The sequence below is a fragment of the Vombatus ursinus genome, unplaced genomic scaffold (assembly GCF_900497805.2).
Source record: "Vombatus ursinus unplaced genomic scaffold, bare-nosed wombat genome assembly UNPS02014832.1, whole genome shotgun sequence".
Lineage (NCBI taxonomy): Eukaryota > Metazoa > Chordata > Mammalia > Diprotodontia > Vombatidae > Vombatus > Vombatus ursinus.
The window spans coordinates 46,054,644-46,076,272 of NW_020954610.1; the positions used below are offsets into that span (position 1 = coordinate 46,054,644).

A 21,629-nucleotide genomic window follows, 5' to 3' on the forward strand; every position below is an offset into this window, starting at 1 on the left:
AGAATAAAGTGAATAACAAAAGGTAGTCAAAGGAAGGAAAATTAGTAAAATATCTAGATAATCCACAAATTATATAAAATAAGTCTAATTCATTGAAAGCTGTCTGTAATTTGTTTTTCCATGTTAAAATGGCAATTAAAGAACAGCATGAATTTTCTCCCTTAAGGGTAATATGTACAAGGTAATGGGCAACTATAACAGAACTTAATCTTCACTTTGTTGTTCTTATGAATAATGTAGGTGACAGTTGCACATATCAATGCTACTGCGAAAAATGCTGCTGATGATAAACTCAGACAGAGTCTCAGAAGATTTGCAGATACTCACACTGCACCAGCCACTGTGGTTCTTGTATCTAGTAAGTTTGTGTTAACATATTTGCAAGGTTAAGTTAAGCTTACTCAGCAGTAATGGTTATAGATTACTTTGGAATCTAAAAACTTATAAAATATGCCCAGAAAAGAATATGTAACAAATTTTGATGCTTTTTAAGTTGGAGCCTCATTATAGCAGAAAATGTTGTCTATTCCAGAGTTCTTAACCTGAGGTTTGTGAACTTACATTTTTAATATTTTTATAACTGTATTTCAATATATTTTGGTTTCCTAAGCCTATGTCTTTTACGACTTTAAAAACATTATTCTGAGAAGGGGTCCACAGACTTCACTAGACTGCCTAAAGGATTCCATGACCCCAAAAAAGTTAAGAAGCTTTAGTCTAGATATTTTTATTATTTTTCTCCTTTTCAGTATGTAAAGGCGAGGTTTATCATTATTACATTTTGAGTTTTGATTCTGAATCTAGTATTACTTAATGTCTAGTTTTCTAAGTCTGTATTCCCCAAAAGAACTGCTTACAGTAGTGAATGGAATTATCTACCTCTGTAAATGAGTTGATGTTCTGCTATTTTATATTATACTGTAGTATCAGAAATGAAATCTAAGGATTAAGGGTGTAGATGTTGAAATTTGCTACTTTTGTAGTATTGAAACTGTTAACCAAAAATCATTACTCCATAAGACATGTGTAGAAACTGGATTTATTACAAGAGAATTGAACATTCATATGGAACTCCTTACACCAAGTACAAAGGAGTCCAGTGATGCAAGGGAAAGCCTTCAGTATTTAAGTTACAGCAAAAAGGGGAAGTTAAAGGGGAGGGGAAAAGGCTAATCTTCTCCCCAAGGGGAGGGCAGGAGCGAGAGTGAATCTGTTCTTCTGTGGGAAATGCTAGCCCATGAAGAGGGGATAGTTTGCTTGTCCAGTAAGGTTCCAGCTATACCAACAGTTTACCAGTCTAGGCACTGACTGGAGTCCAGATTAGTTTCAAGGGCAGTGAGAGTTTAATACAGTTCAGTTGCAAAAGATCACTGTTAAGTTAGTTCAGGGGGGCTTTATCTCTGGAAAATAGGACAGCTGAAGAAAATAAGTTCAGGGAGCCCCTTCTTATTCCTCTCCCCCCCCCCCCCATTTGGTCAAGGCAACCCCTGGGTATGCCAGTGATCACAGAGAGAACACCGTGTAAAACATTATCTTGGACGCTACCTGGGAAGGATATCTGAGGACTAAGGTAAAAAAGCACTTCACAAGGATAAAGGGTAACAGACAGAAAGCTAATGAAATCTAACCCCTGAAGGATGGCCCAAGCCAATGGGCTTAGGCCTCAAGGGATCCTGAATTTCTGAACCAAGTCCAGAGACAAAGAAACATGGCTCTAGCACCCTACAGTATTGGGGGTGATACAGAATAGTGGGATCAGAATCATTGACCAATTACAGTACAAGCCAGAGTAAATGTGCCTAAAATCTGGGACTAATTGAGAGGAGAAATTCACATAGCACCAAGATAACGAAGAGAGCTTGGTATTCAGATACAGTGAAACAAAAAGCCAGAATAGTACAATAATGAACATCAACATTAACAAACATTAAATCTCCCCAGTGTCCATTCAATCATCACATTTCATCTTGGATCTTAAATGTCCCACACAGTTGTCTGGTCTCTGGAACATCTTTTCTTGGGGCGGTCTGGAAAATATCATGTCCTCAGGGGCACCACTTCAGTAGATTTCCTTTCTGGTTCCAGGTTATTTGTAAAGACTCCTTAGATGTTTCTTTTAAAATCTTTTACAAAACAGATCTCAAGACAGTATTTCAATACAAGTTTCAAATCACATGACGAAAACCAGCTGGAATCATGTGGTTCTGACTTTATCAATAATAGAGCTATAAGGGGGAGGGGCACCAAATTAGAAACCCATAGTTTACTTGAAACTTCAGAGAATAGAGTTCAGTTGCAAAAGATTACCGTTAAGTTAGTTCAGGGGGGGCTTCATCTCTGGAAAATAGGGTAGCTCAAGAAAACAAGTTCAGGGGGCCCCTTCACAAAACTAATATATTTTGACATACCAAATATAGTATAGGTTTGTGTTTAAAGGAGGAATTATTTTTTGTTGCAAGATTTTAAATTATAGTAAGTTTCTGTTTGTGCTTATGTGCTTTAAATAAAGAAAGTGGATTTTGGAAGAAAATTGACATTCATTTGTATAGCTGGTACTTTTTCCTCAATGAGTTTTAGTAGAATTGTGTGCCACACTTTTTGATATTGAGAGGGAACACCTTTTTCTTTCAGCTGATGTCAATTTTGCATTGGAACTTAGTGACTTGAGGCACCGGCATGGTTTCCATATTATTTTGGTACATAAAAACCAGGCCTCTGAAGCATTGCTGCATCATGCTCATGAGCTTGTCAGATTTGAAGAGTTCATTTCAGACTTGCCTCCAAGATTACCACTAAAAATGCCAGTAAGTAGATGTGTGTGTGAGAGAGACTTTTAAGAATGTTTTAATTGTATCACAATATTAAATTATTGAGACTATCAAACTTGGGATTGGAAATTATTTTATTTTCATGTAGGACCTCAGATCTTTAGATGACACTTTGATACTCATTTGCTTAATTGCCTGTCAAATCATTCCTCACCAAGGTTCAGAGTGATTCAGATTTTGTGCCTTTATCATAAATTTTTGAGTATCTTTGAAATTATCTTTTTTGGGAGTTCTCTCTCTCTCTCTCTCTCTCTCTCTCTCTCTCTCTCTCTGTCTTTCTCTCTCTCTCTCTTTCTTTCTGCCTTTTGCTTCCTCCATATACTGTTAGTGTCTTATTATTTCCTTCTGATTCTTTCATGACTGTTCTCTTTCCTCCCAAATGAATGTCTTTAGCTTTTGAAAGCATATTTATTTTAGATGTGGTCTTATTTATTTCTGGATTGGAAGTAAACTATTCAGCATCTGCATGCCCTTTTATGGCATTTTAATCTCTGTTTTGACTTTTTACTTACACGTAAAGAAATGGCTGAATATTGATTAATAATGGAAGATTATATCTCACCATATTTTTTCCTAGCTCAGAATATTAACATTAGTTTCACATATTTCTTTTTAGCCACTTTTAAGACTTTAAGGAGATTTAATCATGTTAAACATGTTACTCTAGCTCAGGGTTCCTTAACTTGGGGTCTGTGAATTTGCTTTTTGATAACTATTTCAATAAAATTAGTTTTTTTTTTTGTAATCATATGTATTTTGTCTTATTCATTTAAAAGCATGCTGAAAAAGTGTCCATGACACACACAAAAATGGTTAAAACCCCCAAGTTTTTCTAGCCTGCCTCCTGGGTAAGAATGTAACTTCTGTATATTGTTCAGGATTCCTCAGAGAAGTCTATTATATTAGTTTACTAAGGAAAATGTTAAGGAAAGGTTTTGTTACTTGATTGTTTGCATTCTCTCAGTTGTTTATAGCCCATCTAGCCCAATCCATACCAAAACAGAAATCCCCTCCAACATTTCCATCAATTGATCACTTAATCACTGCTTAAATATTTCTAATGAAGGACAACCAACTTCTTCCTGGGTCAAGCTATTCTTTTTTTAATAACCATAATCATTAGAATGTTCTTCCTTACACTGAGCCTCAATCGATTTCTCCTTAAATTCTACTCTTTGCTTCAAACAGGACAGTTCTTCCCCATGACAGCTGTACAAATAATTCAAAATAGTTATCATGTCCTCTTGAAGTCCTCTCTAGGCTAAAAATCCTTTCATTTTTAACTGATCCTTGTAAGGCATGGTCTTCAGTTCCTTCACCATCCTTATTGCTGTCCTTTAGGCAGTTTGTGAATGTCCTTAAATGTTTTTACCAGAACTGAACAGATACTCCACATTTGGTTTGACTAAGCAGTAATTCTCACCTCCTTCATTCTGCACATTATGCTTCTGTTATTGCATCCTGAGATGGTATTAGCTTTTTTCAGCTGCTTTGTCTTACTTGATTTTGGTCAGCTAAAACTCCTAGATATTTTTCACATAAATTGTTTTCTAGCCATATCTCTTCCATTTTGTTCTTGCAAAATTGACTTTTTTGAACTCAAGTGTAGGACCTTATATTTACCTCAAAAATTTCATCTTATTAGATTTGGATTAATGGTGTAGCATTTCAAGATCTTTTGGGATCCTGACTTTATTTGTTAGGATGACTAATGTGTTCGCTATCTCTCCCAGTTTTGTGTCATCTGAAAAATTTCAAGTATGTAAGTAAGAATACAACTTATGCCTTTATCTAAGTCTTTGATAAAAATGCTAAGTAGCATAGAGCCCAAGACCTAAACCACCCTCTAATTTAACATCATTAATGATGTTAGTGATTATTCTTTGCATTCTTTTGTTTTTGGTCATTCAACAAGTTCCTAATCCACCTAATTGTCTAGGCTATGTCTCTCCATCTTATCTGCAGTGATAGCCTGAGAGACTTTGTCAAATGCCAGTTTAGTTGTCATACATTTTGGTGTTCTTTCTTTCTTGAGTGATAGAATTCAGAAATCTCTTACTATGTCTAAGGAGATAGCCTCTTTTTAGATCCGTATCACAGTAAAAACTCTGACTCTGAGTGATATGCCCCCTCTTCTTGTCATCCCCTTTCATTATCAGTTATGACTTGTAGACTATCTGTTTTGTTTCTTTGGCTTCTAAATGATTGTTTGTAATTGGGTTGATGAAACTTAATCTTTTGTCTTTTGCAGCAGTGCCACACTTTGCTTTATGTTTATAATCTACCAACAAACAGAGATAGCAAAAGTGTTAGTAACCGCCTTAGACGCCTGTCAGACAACTGTGGTGGCAAAGTGCTCAGCCTTTCTGGAAGCAGTGCCATTCTGCGCTTCTTGAACCAAGAAAGTGCAGAACGTGCCCAGAAGCGAATGGAAAATGAAGATGTTTTTGGCAACAGAATTATTGTGTCATTTACTCCCAAAAATAAAGAACTTAATGAGATAAAGAGTTCAAACACTGTTCCTGATAAAGCAAAATCTCCCAAAAAGGTCAACAAGAATCCAAAGCTGTGCCTAGTTAAAGATGGAATTGAACAGTCTCCCAATGCCAAAGTCATGCCTGGAAAAGCAAACCTTGGATCTACTGCAAAAAATACTAACATTAAAAGTTTACAGGTAATTTTGACAACTTGATTTTTTAAGTTTCTCTTTGTGTGTCCTCTTTGACTTCAGTTCTGTGTAACACTGACAGACTCCAGAAGTGTCAGTTATCTGTTTTATTCTGTACCTTAGACCTGGTGGCACTCATATTTTAAGCACTATTGTCTTTGTATTTTTTAAAGGAACTATGCCGAATTGAATCTAATACAAATAATAAAAACAGTGAACAGCACCAGCAGGATCAGCTAAGGATGGATACACCTTCTCCACAAAATAATTCTCGTGCTGCCATTGCTGAAACTCTGACAGCTAAAACTGCAGGAACAGCAGAATCTGTTTATAAAAGCTGTCAGAAGTATGTGAGGTTATTTTATTTAAAAACTGAATTAATTTATTATGGCACAAAATAACTTTCTCCTCACCTTTTTTATTTTTTTTAAATTAGGAAAGAGAACTCTAGTAACCGAAGTATTACCAGTTCACCTGTAGAGAAAAAAGATAAAGAGGAGATAATGTTCCAAGTCAGTTATCCATCTGCTTTTAGCAAGTTGACTACATCAAGGCAACTCAGTCCTTTGCTTGTGTCTCAGAATTGGTCTTCTAGGTAAAAACCAGCTTTACATATGAGTGTCTGGATTTTTCATGGGGATTTTTTTTATTTGAAAATTTATGGCAAGGGAAATTACAGGAAATGTTAATCTATTTTTGGTTGAAAGTATACTATTATCATGTATACATAGATCCCTAGGAGAAAATAGTGATTTTTGATAATTTTCTGTAATTACTTTTCTTTAGTGAGTAGACCTAGATCCATGGTTAGTGGTCCTCAGCTTGTGGAGAACCTTTAGGAAGGAAGTTGTCAGTGGTCTTGTGGAATGAGAACAGCACAACTGTGCTCTATTCTCAACTGATGATTTTGGCTAGTGACTAAGAGAGGTGATTTAACTAAGACTGCTGGCCAGAGATAAAGGAGAATGTGACTATCGTTGAGAAATCTGCCATGAGTTTGCAGTTGGTCCTGGTGGCCCTGCTGAAGAAATTTGACCTAAAACCAGATCACTGCTGGTTGTGTTAATTCAGTACAGATTAGTCATAATAACTAATTATTTAGGACTTCAAAGACTCAAAACAGCTATGTTTATTTTCTAATTTTTATTACGAATTCAGTAAATTAGAGAGACCTTGTGGTGTGGTGGATACAGAGCTGACCTTGGAGCCAGGAAGACCTGGATTCAAATTCTGCTTTTGATATATACTAGCTCAGTGATTCTGGGTAAGTTACTTACCCTCTCAGTGCTATAAGCAGTTCTCTAACACTAAGCTGCAAAGAAGGTGAAAACTTGCATTGGTAGAGAGGGATTTCTTATCTGGGGAGTCCCATGAAAACAATGAAATCAGAGATCCAGTCCCTATTATAAATCATCAACCAAAATGATCAAATAAACATTCAAAATAAGGAATAAAACTAAATTAAATCCATAAAATGTTATAATGAAGTTTGTCAAAATAGAGCCAGACGAAAAATTGTATTTATTTTCTATCCCTCTCTGAATTTGAAATTCCATTAATTTTGCCTTTTTTTTTTCCAGTTGTCATACTTAGTTTTGTTAAGTTTTCTAAATTTAAATCAAATAGTGTGTGGGTATCTTATGGTCTGAAGAGGTCACTTAAGTAAACATATGACAAGAATCCAAGTTAATGTATTATTTGATTTTTTTTTTTCAAATTTAGAAAAGATAACTGCAGAAATATTCTGGAGACCTCTGAGAATCCATAAAATAGGTTTAAGATTTTTCTCCACAGGGAGAAGACTTGTGATAAAAAAGAGATCCAGATAGACTGGAAAGAGAATAGGAAGAGAATAAATTAAATCCTAATGTTTAGATGGAATTTTTATATGCCAAGTTTTAAACTTTAATTTGATGAGAGTAAGTATCTAAAAGGGACTATCCCTCATTAGCATGTTTGCTTTTCTTTAATAATGATAACTCATTTATATAATGCTTTAAGGTTTAAAAAATGTTTTTCTCACCCAACTTTTGGAGTAGCTAGTGCAGATATCCTTATTTTGCAGGTTAAGGAAACAGACTCTGAGAGGTTAAGTGACATTATAACACAGCTAGTAAATATCTAAAATGAGATTTCAAGGTTTCCTGACTCTTAAGACCAATATCTTATCTACTATGCCACAAAAATTCTTAAAGCTAAGAATATTTAATGCACTTAACAATTTAAATTAGAAGTCAACAAATAGTACAGTTGTTATTTTGAAAATAAGAATAATTGTGCATTCAGGATATGCGTGGGATTTTTAAACAAAAAAGGAATTTTTTAAGGGCCATTTGTACAGCGAAACTTTTTTTAAACATGTAATAATTGGTGTAATATTTTAATATACTTTTATTTTAAGCAGGAGTGTATCTCCAAATCTTTTGAACAGAGCATCCCCACTTACTTTCAGCATTACAAATCCTAGCAGCACAGACTGCCCTGACCCATTTGCAAATGGTGCTGATATTCAGATTAGTAATATTGACTACAGATTGTCTCGGAAGGAATTACAACAGGTTATGCAAGAAGCTTTCTCTAGGCATGGCAAGGTAATCTCTCAAAATTTTTCTTAGTGTTATTTTTGTATTTTTGCCTTGTTTAGTTCTTTGTCCTCTTTGCTAGAAGAGTTTTAAGTGGTTTAGTGTAGCAAACATTAGTGATTTAAGTGTTTAGTGTAGTACAGTTTTAGTGGTTTAGTGAAGCCTAATTCAACGCATAAAGTCATTCTCAGTATATAAAGCATTAAGTTGTTATTGTTAATTAAAAAATGGAAATTAAGCTCAATGCTCTTTGCTTCTGGTTTTCTTCAAACCACAGAAAATGGAGCTACAGAAATAATCTTCACCTTCCCCAAGGGAGTAAGTCAGGAGCACTTACTGTGATCATAGGGCTGGTTTTAAAAACACTTTAAAATATAAATGGATGATACTCCTTAATAATAATTGCTAAAATATAAAACAGAGATTGCCTTAGAATTGTTATAATGTCTTTATATTAGTATGTTCGTCCAGCTAATGTCCTCTTTTTAGGCACATATTGCTAACAACACACCAATTATTGTTTTTGGTGTACATCTTCCTGGTATTTTCGAATTCAGGAGAAGATGCCATGAATGTTTCTGTTCTGAGTTTGGTACCTTGTGACTTTAGACCTAGTGACCTTGACTTGGGTCCCTGAAGTTCACCTTATTTTAGCTATCTAGAGTTCTGTGGTCCTGAGAAGTGAAGCAAAGTGAGCTGCAGATAATTATAGGACAAGAAAGGCCCTACTATAATACCAGGCTTTTAAAACTTGTCTCAGTGAAATCAGGCTTATTTTTAATGGTTTGCTGTGTTAGAATTCTGTGACAATAAGCTTATAAGTTTTGTTTTTTTGCTGTTTTAGGTGAAGAGCATAGAGCTTAGCCCTCATACAGATTATCAACTGAAAGCTATTGTTCAGATGGAAAACTTGCAGGAAGCAATCATTGCAGTGAATAGTCTTCACAGATATAAAATTGGCAGCAAAAGGATCCAGGTCTCTTTAGCCACCGGAACTGCTAATAAATCATTGTCTTTGCTAAGGTAAAAAAAATTAGTCCTATTACAGGAGAACAAATTTTGACCTATAAAATGATTACATCAGCAGCATCATAGTTAGTATTTACATAGTGCTTTATGATTTTCAGAGCACTTTATGTAGATTATCTCATTTGATTTTCACAACAACCCTGTGAAGTAGGTGCTACTGTTATCTCCATTTTTACTGATGGGAAAATTAAGGCTGAGAGCAGTTAAGTGACTTGCCCAAATTCATTCAGCTAGTTAGTGACTGAGGCTGGATTTTTTCTCAAGTCTTCCAGTGCTCTTTCCCTCACCTGTTACTTATAAAATAATTCATTAGAAATACTATTTCTCCATTCTTGTTCAAGTTTATAAGTCTAAGGTCATTCATTTTAAGAAGTACAACTTAACTGTGGTGAGCACTAAGAAATAAAGTAACAAATAAATCATCTAATGTGTATACATTATGAAATCAAGCTTTAAAAACAAAGACTTGAAAATCTTTACTTCCAAACTAGTGAAGAGACAGTGAAACTATCCATATGTGGTATCATATCTCTTATATATTAAATGTAGCTTCTCTATAACACCCATCTAGCTTTAGGATTCTGGGTTTTTTTTTTGTTTTTTTTTTTGTTTGTTTGTTTGTTTGTTTTTTTTTAGGCATTTGGGGTTAAGTGACTTGCCCAGAGTCACACAGCTAGTAAGTGTCAAGTGTCTGGTCTGAGGCCAGATTTGAACTTAGGTTCTCCTGACTTCAGGGCCGGTGTTCTGTCCACTGCGCCACCTAGTTGCCCCAAGGATTCTGTTTTTTAAAAAGCTTATATTATTATAGAGAAAATTAGTTGTTAACAGTTTTGATTCTAGCAGAATCACCAATATGAATTTTTTGATATTAGGAACATTTTCCTTGATTTGCATCTATATCATACCCTCTGTGGATGTATCCCAAAACTCTGCCTTGGGCTGTCTTTTCTTCTCTTGTTAGATTTCTCTTGTGGTAACCTCATCAATGCTTCTGGATTTAATTATCATCTCTATACAGATGACTCCTAGATTACATAGCTAGACCCATTCTCTCTCCTGAGCTCCATCACATACTGCCTCTTGAACATTTCAAACTGGATGTCCCATGTATACCTCAAATTCAATATGTCTAAAACAGAACCCATTATTTTCCCCCCAAAATCTTCCTTTCCTTGAGTCTAGTATTCTTATCTGCTACACTACCCTTAGGGAGTGCACCAGCAGTCAGAGAAATCTTTGTGTAGAAGATGATTAAGCTGTCTTGAAGAAATTGAAGGATATGTGAGGTAGAAGGATATGTGAGGGAAAAGGAAGTGCATTTTAGGCAGCAAAGAGAGAAAGGAAATGGAGTACCAAGTATGAGGAGTAATGAGGAAGCTAGTTTGGCTAGAGACTGTAGGGTGAAAAGGAGAGTAATTTATAGTGAGGTTGGAAAGCAGGGCAGGGCCGTGTTGTAAAGAGTCTTTAAAAACCATGCAGAGGGATTTCTATTCTAGAAGCAATAGGGAGCCATTAGAGTTTATCAAGTAGGAGGCAGAACATAGATAGGCACTTGTGAAAAATCACTTTGGCAGCTCACTCTGTGGAGGATACATTGGAGGGGAAAGAGGCGTAAGGCATGAGGACTGTTTAGGAACTTAATAATTATGTGACACTGGACAAGTCACATTGCCTCAGCCTCAGCTTCCTAATCTGTAAAGAAAGACAATAATAGTACCTACTTCAGGTTGATGTGAGGATCAGGTGAGATGACATTTGTAAAGTGCTTTTTGAAACTGAAAGCTCTAGGTAAATGCTAGCTAATACTATTTTTGTTGTTTTGATGATGATTTATGCGATTGATGAGTATATGCTTAGCACACAGCAGGCTCTTAATACGTGCTTGTTGATTGCTTGATTGATATAGGATAGATTTGGTTATTGTTAGGATCTTTGATTCTGTGATCTATTTGGGTAACTAGTTAAATATCCTTTTCTCTAAGAGCTAAGTTGCTTAAAACATCAGTAGTCCTTTTTTTGTCTTAAATTGTTTTGTCATTAATAAATCATTTTAAAACATGATCTTCTGAACTGTAGCAATTCTAATTCACATGAGATCCAACATATATATTGAAGTGTCTCTCATTATTAGACAGTGCTAATGCTAATTGTTCTCAATTTTACTTTCTCGTAAAAGAGAGCATCTTCTGGTTGCATTTTATAAGATTTACAATATGTAATTTCACCTTGTTCTTTGGTTCCCAAATCTTTGTTTTAAAAATTCTGGAGAACTTTAGGAGCTTAGATTCATTGCGTGAATAATTTTATTGATATTTTTTATCTGTTTACAAAAATGATTTGAAACAAGTTGTAGAAAATTGTTTTCTGATTTTTTATGCTTATAGCTCAGAAACAGTGTCCATTCTTCAAGATGCTCCTGCTTGTTGCTTGCCTTTGTATAAGTTCACAGATGTCTATGAAAAAAAGTAAGTTGACTGAAATTCAATGCTTATTGAAATTGCTTTTTAAAAGAATTCTGTGTTTAACAAGCTCAGTTTTCTATTAATGAATATGGCAATAATGTAGATACTGTTTTTTTTTCTTGTCTGTGTTAAGTTACTCAAACTGGTGAATTTTTCCATATAGTATTGAGAACAGTTTTTTGAACTGTATACTTAAATTCTGTACTTATTTCTATCCTTTCCCATTTAGATTTGGGCACAAGTTGAGTGTATCAGACCTATATAAATTAACAGACACAGTAGCAATCCGTGATCAAGGAAATGGGCGGTTGGTGTGTCTGCTACCTAGTAGCCAGGCCCGACAGAGCCCATTAGGGTCTTCCCAGTCACATGATGGTTCATCAGCTAATTGTAGTCCGATTATATTTGAAGAGCTAGAGTATCACGAACCTGTCTGCAAGCAGCACTGCTCCAATAAAGATTTCAGGTAGACCATCAAGGATCTTTTTTAAAAAAATTCATCCTGTCATAACTGTTTTAATTCTTTAGAAATAATTGATAAGTTACAGTCTGTTTGCTAAAACATAAGTAGGCAACTAAATACTTTTTCTCATTACTTTAGTGAACATGAATTTGATCCAGACTCATACAAGATTCCTTATGTTATACTCTCTCTGAAGACATTTGCACCCCAGGTTCACAGTCTTCTACAAACACATGAAGGCACTGTGCCGTTACTGAGGTGAGTAATTTTAAATGTCACTTTTAATGTCAAAACCAGAGTAAAATGATTTTCCTGTTTCCCCTTTTTACTGAAAATGAGGCAGAGGGTCCCTCCTTGTCAAGTGCAATGAAGTTCTGTGCCCCGGTACTTTGTCTTTCTTTTTCACTTAACCTAAACTTAGCTTGGTTAAATGAAGGAGCTCTAAAGTGAAATAAGATTTCCTTGTAGGTTGGGGAAAACATGACCTGAGCAATAAGAGCATGTCTTGTTATATTAGCTGACATTTCTGTATTCCTTTAGGGTTTGCAGAGTGTTTTATGTACATGGAAATGATAGATCACTGGGAGACCTTTAATTTATTTTACTTCTCAGTGATTCTGTTTAACTTTTGTGTGTTTCATTGTAGTTTCCCAGATTGCTACACTGCAGAGTTCAGTGATCTAGAAGTGGTACAGGAAGATCAAGGTGGAGTTCCCTTGGAACATCTCATCACCTGTGTTCCTGGAGTAAACATTGTTACTGCACAGAATGGCATAAAAGTAGTTAAGTGGATACACAATAAACCTCCACCTCCAAACACTGGTATGTCTTTATATTCCTTAGTCAATTTGAATTCCTACTAGTCAGTTAACAGCATATGTGAAGAACACTGTGGAATGTGGATGTGTCAGATTTGGAGTTATCTGATTTTTTTTGTTAACAAATTGCGCAAGTATCATATAAGTTTCTCCTTTGCTATTTAAAACTCCACTTTAAAATACCAGGTACTTTTTTTAGTCATGAATTTAGTCATAAATTATCTTTGACTTATGATCCATGTATATAAAATTTAGAGGCAAAAATTCAATATCAAATATCTATAGACACAAAATTGCCTTTTGACATATTTTATTGTATATTTTAGTCCCGTAACTTGGCTTAATTGAAAAATTAGAATTTTCCAGACTTGTAAGTAATATGGAAGAGCATGTTATTTCTTTGATACTTATTCAATTCACCTCAATTCAGTAAACATTTTTTAAGTGCCTACTATGTGTCAAGCACTCTGCTAAGCACCAGAGATATAAAATGAGGCCAAAGATAGTCCCTGCCTTGAAGGAACTTATAATCTAATGGTGGAGATAATATACAAAGCAAACTATATATGGGATAAATATGAAATAAGTAAAAGAAAGAAAGCATTAGAATTAAGAGGGGTTAGAGAAGGGAAGGCTTCCTATGGAAGGTGGGAATTTAGTTTGAACTTAAAGGAAGCCAGGGAAGTCAGTAGTTGGAGCAGAGGAGAGAAAGCATTTCAGGCATGGGGAACAGTCAGAGAAAATGCCGAGAGCTTAGAGATGGAGTCTCTTGTTGGTGGAATAGCCAGGAGGCCTGTGTTAGTGGATTGAAGAGTACTTGTTGAGAGGAGTAAGGTATAAGAAGACTGGAAAAATAGGAGGGGGTTAGGTTATGAAGGTTTGAATGCCAAACAGAGCATTTTATGTTTGACCCCAGAGGTGATAAGATGCCGCTGGAGTTTATTGAATGAGGGGGTGATATAATCAGAACTGTGTTTTGTTTTGTTTTTTTTTTTCCGGAAAATCACTTTAGTGGCTGAATGGAGGATGGACACTGAAACAGGCAGACACACTAGCAGGTTATTACAATAATCCAGGTATGAAGTGATGAGGGCCTGTACTAGAATGGTGGCAATATCGGAGGAGAAAAGGGGGCATATTTGAGAGATATTGCAAAGGTGAAATCAACAGACCTTGGCAACAACTCGGATATGAGGAATGAGAGATAGTAGGGAGCCAGGATGACTCCTAGGTTGTGAGCCTGAGGAACTGGGAGGATGGTGTTGCCTTCTATAATAACAGGGAAGGAGGGGAGGGTTTAGGGAGAAAGATAATGAGTTCTGTTTTAGACATACTGAGTTTGAGATGTGTACTGGACATTGAGTTTGAGATATCTGAAGGGCAGATGGAGATGTAATATTCTATGTCAGGAGAGATTTATTTATGAAACCAAATTAGCTTTAGGTAGAAAAGACAATTTTAAACTTAGATTTGGATGGCTTTCTGAATATTGCCCCTCGTTGAATACATATGAATAGTTAGCTGCACTGATGCTTAGCCTCTTCCACTTTTCTTCTTCCTCTCTCCTCCTACCCCATTCTATAGCCATTCTCCCTTCCTACCTCTCTACAAGGACTAGTGAGAGCAGGGGAATTGTGGAACCTCATCTCTTCTGCTTCAAAGGGAATATCGTGTATTCCCTATGCATCTTTTTAGTCTTTCATCAACCATAATTCCATTAATTCCACTTAAGGCAATCTTTTTCTCATAATTTACAATCCCTAATTTTCTTGCTGCTTTTCCTCTGTTGTAAATTTTGCTCAACTGTGAAGAAAAATCTTAGGAAAAGTTTTTGTCCCTTTCTCTTTTTTCTGGTTAAGAATAACAAAAAACAAATGGTCTAAGCATAAAAGTAGTGCCACTGATACTTGGATAGCTAGAAAAAGAAAACCTACTTTGAAGTAAAATTAGATATAACTATTACCATCAATTTTTGACCCTTCAAAAAGTCCAGAGAAATCACTTTTGGAATTTCCACAAAAGCCTCCATTTATCTCTTGCTCTTCCCTAATCAGACTCTCTTTTTTCTCAATATAGTCATCTACTTAAGAAAGTTGAATTCAAAATAGTTTTTAAAGTTTTAAAAAATTAGCATTATAAAAACATTTAAAATATTCATTGTTGTTGTTCTGTATTTCAGCTCCATTGGTGGCTAATCAGTTTGTGTAGGTGAATCTGGGAACCTAGAATTGGCATTATTTCTACAGGAAAGCACATTCTGAATTCAAAAATAACCAACATTCAAATGAACTTTTGAAACATAAACCCTTCTGTTCTACCATTGCTACCTTTGTGAATGAATGCTTGACTTGGAGTCAGGGGAGATCTGGGTTTAAATCTTGTCTCCAGCACTCATTATTATTCCCATTTTTCATCAGAAGTCTTTCAGAATTATCTTACATCTTTGTATTACTGAGAATAGCTAAGTTATTTACAATTCATCATGGTATGATATTGTTGTTACTGTGTACAGTGTTCTGATTCTGCTCACTTCATTTTGCATCAGTTCATTTTAGCCTTTCCAAGTTTTTCTCAAAGCATCCTGCTCATCATTTCTATAGCACAATAGTACTCCATCACAATCATATACCACAACTTGTTCAGCCATTTCCCCGTTGATAGGTATTCCCTCAATTTTCAATTGTTTGGCACTATAAAAAGAGCTGCTATAAATATTTTTCTACATAGAGGTCATTTTACTTTTTTTTTTTAAGTCTAATGTAACCAAAATTATCCATTTTACATCCTCTGTCTCTTGTTTGGTACTAAATTCTTCCCTTATCTATAGAGCTGACAAGTAAACTATTCCATGCTCCCCTAATATGTTTATGATATCACCCTTTATGTCTAAATCACGTAACCATTTTGACTTTATCTTGTTGTATAGTGTGAGGTGTTGGTCTAAACCTGGTTTCTGCCAAACTGTTTTCTAGTTTTCCTAGAAGTTTTTTTGTCAGATAGTGAGTTCTTGTCTCTAAAGTTTGCATCTTTGTATTTATCAAATACAAATTTACTACGGTCGTTTCCTATTGTATATTGTGTACCTAATTCATTCTACCAATCCACGAGTCTATTTCTTAGCTAGTACTAGATTGTTTTAATGATTAACATTTTTTGTAATGTAGTTTGAGATCTGATATGGTTAAGCTACCTTTCTTCAAATTAAAAAAAAAATGTAATTCCCTTGAAGTGTATTCTTGACCTGTTGTTCTTCCAGATGAATTTTGTTATGATTTTTTTCTAGCTCTATAAAATAATTTTTTGGTAGTTTGATTGGTACGGCACTGAATAAATATGTTAATTTAGGTAGAATTGTCATTTTTATTATATTGACTCAGCCTATCTTTGAACAATGAGTATGTTTTCATTTGTTTAGATCTGACCTTGTTTGAAAAGCATTTTGTAATTGTGTTCATATAGTTCCTGGGTTTGTCTTGGCAAGTAGACTCCAAAGTGTTTTATATTGTCTGCAGTTATTTTAACTAGATTTTCCCTTTCTATCTCTTGCTGGACTTTGTTGGTAATATATAGAATAGATGTATGTGGGTTTATTTTATATCCAGTGACTGCTGAAATTGTTAATTATTTTAAGTGTTTTTTAGTTGGTTCTCTGGGATTCTCCAAGTATACCATCATATCATCTGCAAAGAGTGATAGTTTTGTTTCCTTGTTGCCTGTTCTAATTCCTTCTATTTCCTTTTCTTCTCTTATAGCTATAGCTAGCATTTCTAGTACAATAATTGGGTAATAGTGGTGATAATGAGCATTCTTGCTTCATGTTGATCTTATTGGTAGGGTTTTTAGCTTATCTCTATAACAGATAATAATTGCTGTTGGTTTTAGATAAATACTACTTATTTTAAGAAAATCTCCATTTATTCCTACGCTTTCTAGAGTTTTTAATAGGAATTAATGTTGTATTTTGTCAAATGCTTTTTCTGCATGTATTGAGAAAATCATATAATTTTTGTTGGTTTTGTTATTGATATGATCAATTATGCTGATAGTTTTCCTAATATTGACCTCTGAATTCCTGGTATAAATTCCACCTGGTCATAGTATATGATTTATTGCTATAATCTCCTTGCTAGTATTTTATTTAAATTTTTTGTATCAATATTCATTAGGGAAATTGGTTTATAGTTTTCTCTCTCTGTTGTTGCTATTCTTGGTTTAGTATTAGCACCACCTTTGTGTCATGAAAGAAATTTGGTAGGACTCTTTTGCCTGTTTTCTCAAATAGTTTATATAATGTTGGAATTAATTGTTCTTTACATGTTTAATATAATTCACTTGTGAATCCATCTAGTCCCTGGGATTTTATCTTAGGGAGCTCATTGATGGCTTGTTCAATTTATTTTTCCAAAATAGGGGTTATTTAAGTATTTTGCTTCCTCCTCTCTTAATCTGTGCAATTTGTATTTTTGTACATATTCATTTACTTAGATTGTCAGATTTATTGGTATAGAATTGAGCAAAATACCTCCTAATAATTGCTTTAATTTTCTTTTAATTGATGATGGATTCATCCTTTTTAATTTGGATACTGATAATTTATTTTTCTTTTTTTCTTTAAATCAAATTAACCAATGGTTTATCTATCTTCCCTCCCCCCCCCATAAAACCAGTTCCTAGTTTTAATTATTAGTTTAGTGGTTTTCTTACTTGTAGTTTTATTAATCTCTCCTTTGAGTTTCAGGATTTCCAATTTGATGATTAATTGGGGACTTTTGATTTTTTCTTTTTCTAATTTTTTATAACTGAATGTCTAATTCAGTGATTTCATCTTTCTTTATTTTTTTGACGTAAGTGTTTAGAGATAGAAAATTTCCCCTAAGTATTGCTTTGGCTACATCCCATAAGTTTTGTTGTCTCATTTTGTCATTCTCTTTAATGAAATTATTTATTATTTCTATAATTTGTATTTTGACTCACTCATTCTTTAGGATTAGATTATTTAGCTTCCAATTAATTTTTGATCTGTTTCTGTAGCCCTTTATTTATTGTTATTTTTATTGCTCTATGATCTGAAAAAGAAGTTTAATATTTCTGCTTTTTTGCATTTGGTTGTGCGGTTTTTGTGCCCTAATACATGGTCAGTTTTTGTGTAGGTTCCATGTACTTTCGAGAAAAAGGAATTTTCTTTTCTATTATTATTCAGTTTTCTCCAGAGGTCTATCATATCTAACTTTTCTAAAATTCTATTAATCTCCTTAACTTCTTTCTTCTTTATTTTTTGGTTAGATTTATCTAGTTCTAAGAGGGGAAAGTTGAGGTCTTCCACTATTATAGTTTTACCATCTGTTACCTCCTATAACTCATTTAACTTTTCCTTTAAGTATTTAGATTCTATACCATTTGGTACATATTTGTTTAGTGTTGATATTACTTCATTGTCTATGGTATCTTTTAACAAAATGTAGGTTCCCTGTTTATTTCCTTTAAATTGGTCTCATTTTGCTTTTGCTTTATCTGAGATCATTGTTTCTATCCCTGCTTTTTTTTTTTAACCTCAGCTGAAGCATAATAGATTCTGCTCTAGCCCCTTATTTTTACTCTGTGTGTGTGACTCTGTTTGAAGTGTGTTTCCTGTAAACCAAATATTGTTGGATTCTAGTTTCTAATTCATTCTGCTCTCCATTTCCATTTTATGGGTGATTCACTCCATTCACATTCACAGTTACGTTTATTAACTGTATTCCCCTCCATCCTGGTTTTTTCCCCTCTTTATCCTTTTGTCTTTCTGTCCCTCTTCAAAAGTGTTTTGCTTCTGACTGCCACTTCTCCCAATCTGCTCTTCCTTCTATCAGTCCATCTCCTTCTCTTATCTGCCTCCTTTTCTACTTCCTTGTAGAATAAGATAGATTTCTATACCCAAATTTGTATGGATATTATTCCCTCTTTGAGCTAATTCCAATGAGAGTAAGGTTCGAGCATTACCTTCCACCACCTCTCCCGCCCCACCTCTGCCCCCACTCCATCTTTCACTAACTATAAAAGCTCTTTTGTGCCTCTTATGAGAGATAATTTACCCTATTCTACCTCTCCCGTCTCTCAGTGTCTCCCTTTCTCACTCTCTGATTTTTTTTTAATATTATCCCATCACAGTTGACTCATACCTATGCCCTCTATCTATATATATACTCCTAACTTCCCTAATAATGATGAAGTTCTTAGGAGTTACAAGTATCATCTTCCCATGTAGGAATGTAAATAGCTTATCCTTATTAAATCCCTTATGATTTCTCTTTCATGTTTACCTTTTAATGCTTCTCTTGAATCTTGTATTTGAAAATCAGATTTTCTATTCAGCTATGGTCTTTTGTCAGGAATGCTTGAAAGTCTTTTATTTCCTTAAATTTAAAATTTTTCCCTTGAAGGATTATGCTTAGTTTTTCTGAGTAGGTGATTCTTGGTTGTAATCATAGCTCCTTGGCCCTCTGGAGTATTATATCCCAAGCCCTGCAATCGTTTAATGTAAAAGCTGCTAAATCTTGTGTTATCCTGATGGCTGGTTCCACAGTATTTGAATTGTTTCTTTATAGCTGCTTATAGTATTTTCTCCTTGACCTGGGAGTTCTGGAATTTGGATATAATATTTCTGGGAGTTTTCATTTGTGATCTCTTTCAGGAGATGGATTCTTTAGATTTTTATTTTACCCTCTGGTTCTAGGATAGCAGGGCAGTTTTCCTTAATAATTTCTTATAATATGGTATCTAGGCTCTGTTTTTGATCATGGCTCTCAGGTAGTGTAATAATTTTTAAATTAACTCTTTTTGGTCTGTTTTCCAGGTTAGTTGTTTTTCCAGTAAGCTGTTTCACATTTTCTTCTGTTTGTTCATTCTTTCAGTTTTGTTTTAATGTTTCTTGATGGCTCATGGAATCCTTAACTTCCATTTGCTCAATTCTAATTTGTAAGCAGTTATTTTCTTCAGTGAGCTTTTGTGCCTCCTTTTCTATTTGGCCAATTCTACTTTTTAGGGAGTTCTTTTCTTTTTCCACTTAATAATTTTTTTTTTGATGAGGCAATTGAGGTTAAGTGATTTGCCCAGAGTCACACAGCTAGTGAATATTATGTATCTGAGGCTGGATTTGAACTCAGGTCCTCCTGACTCCAGGACTGGTACTCTATCCACTGCGCCACCTAGCTGCCTCATAATATTTTATTTTTTCCAATGATATGTCAACATTCACTTTTGTAAAATTTTGAGTTCCAAATTTTTTTCTTTCCCCCACCCCCAAGACAGCAAACAATCTGAAATAGGCTTTATATGTACAATCATATTAAACATATTTTCACATTAGTTGTGTTGTGAAAGAAGAATCAGAATAAAAGGGAAAAACCACGAGAAAGAAAAAACAAAGAAGAGAAAATAGTATACCTTGATCTGCATTCAGACTCCATAGTTCTTTCTCTGGATGTGGATAACATTTTCTATCATGGGTCTTTTGGAATCATCTTAGATCATTGCATTGCTGAGAAGAGCTAGTCTATCAAAGTTGGTCATCATACAGTGTTGCTGTTACTATGTACAACGTTCTCCTGCTTCTGTTCACTTCACTCAGCATCAGTTCATGTAAGTCTTTCCAGATCTTCCTGAAATCTACCTGCTCATCATTTCTTATAGCACAATAGTATTCCATTACATTCATATACCATGACTTGTTTAGCCATTCCCTAATTGATAGACATCCTCTCAGTTTCCAGTTCTTTGCCACCACAAAAAGAGTTGCTATAAATATTTTTGTACTTGTGGGTCCTTTTCCCTTTTTTATGATCTCTTTGGGATACGGACCTAGTAATGGTATTGCTGGATCAAAGGGTATGTGCTGTTTGGTTGCCATTTGGCAACCATTGCTCTCCAAAATTGTTGGATCAATTCACAACTCCACCAACAATGCATTAGTGTTCCAATTTTCTCACATCTTCTCCAACATTTATAATTTTCCTTTTTTGTCATATTAGCCAGTCTGATAGGTATGCTGTTGTACCTCAGAGTTGTTTCAATTTGCATTTCTTTAATCACTGGTGATTTAGGGCATTTTTTATATCTATATGACTATAGATAGCTTTTATATCTATATATCTATATGACTATAGATAGCTTTTATTTCTTCATCTGAAAACTGCCTGTTCATATCAATTGGGGAATGACATGTATTCTTACAATTTTGACTTAGTTGTCCATATGTTTTAGAAATGAGGCCTTTATCAGAGACACTGGCTGTAAAAATTGTTTCCCAGTTTTCTGATTTCCTGCTAATATTGGTTGCATTGGCTTTGTTTGTGCAAAAAAATTTTAATTTGATGTAACCAAAATTATCCATTTTGCATTTCGTGATGTTTTCTATTTCTTGTTTGGTCATAAATTATCCCCTTCTGCATAGATCTGATGAGTAAACTATTTCTTGCTCTCCCAATTTGCTTATGGTATTACCTTTTATGTCTAAATCATGTACCAATTTTGACCTTATCTTGGTATATGGTATAAGATGTTAGTCTCACTCTATGCCTAATTTCTGCCATACTATTTTCCGGTTTTCCCAGCAGTTTTTTGTCATATAGTGAGTTCTTATCCCAGAAGCAGGAGTCTTTGTTATCAAACAGTAGATTACTATAGTCATTGACTACTGTGTCTTATATACCCAGTCTATTTTACTGATCCACCACTCTATTTCTTAGCCAGTACCAAATAGTTTTGATGATTGCTGCTTTATAATCCAGTTTTAGACCTGGTA

General features: G+C 34.6%; 1 protein-coding gene across 3 annotated transcripts in view; it reads left to right on the forward strand.

Moving 5' to 3' along the window:
* Positions 1-21,629, forward strand: part of MARF1 (meiosis regulator and mRNA stability factor 1) — a 50,677-nt gene that overhangs the window by 13,159 nt on the left and 15,889 nt on the right. Inside the window, exons 6-16 of one of the 3 annotated variants that reach the window (XM_027839210.1) lie at positions 241-358; positions 2,632-2,804; positions 5,080-5,502; positions 5,670-5,842; positions 5,933-6,091; positions 7,901-8,087; positions 8,923-9,101; positions 11,492-11,572; positions 11,799-12,035; positions 12,171-12,290; positions 12,679-12,854. In XM_027839210.1, the coding sequence (XP_027695011.1) occupies positions 241-358; positions 2,632-2,804; positions 5,080-5,502; positions 5,670-5,842; positions 5,933-6,091; positions 7,901-8,087; positions 8,923-9,101; positions 11,492-11,572; positions 11,799-12,035; positions 12,171-12,290; positions 12,679-12,854 (2,026 nt within the window). The remainder of the gene's footprint in view (positions 1-240; positions 359-2,631; positions 2,805-5,079; positions 5,503-5,669; positions 5,843-5,932; positions 6,092-7,900; positions 8,088-8,922; positions 9,102-11,491; positions 11,573-11,798; positions 12,036-12,170; positions 12,291-12,678; positions 12,855-21,629) is intronic. The other 2 variants (XM_027839212.1, XM_027839211.1) reach the window with 2 other exon arrangements.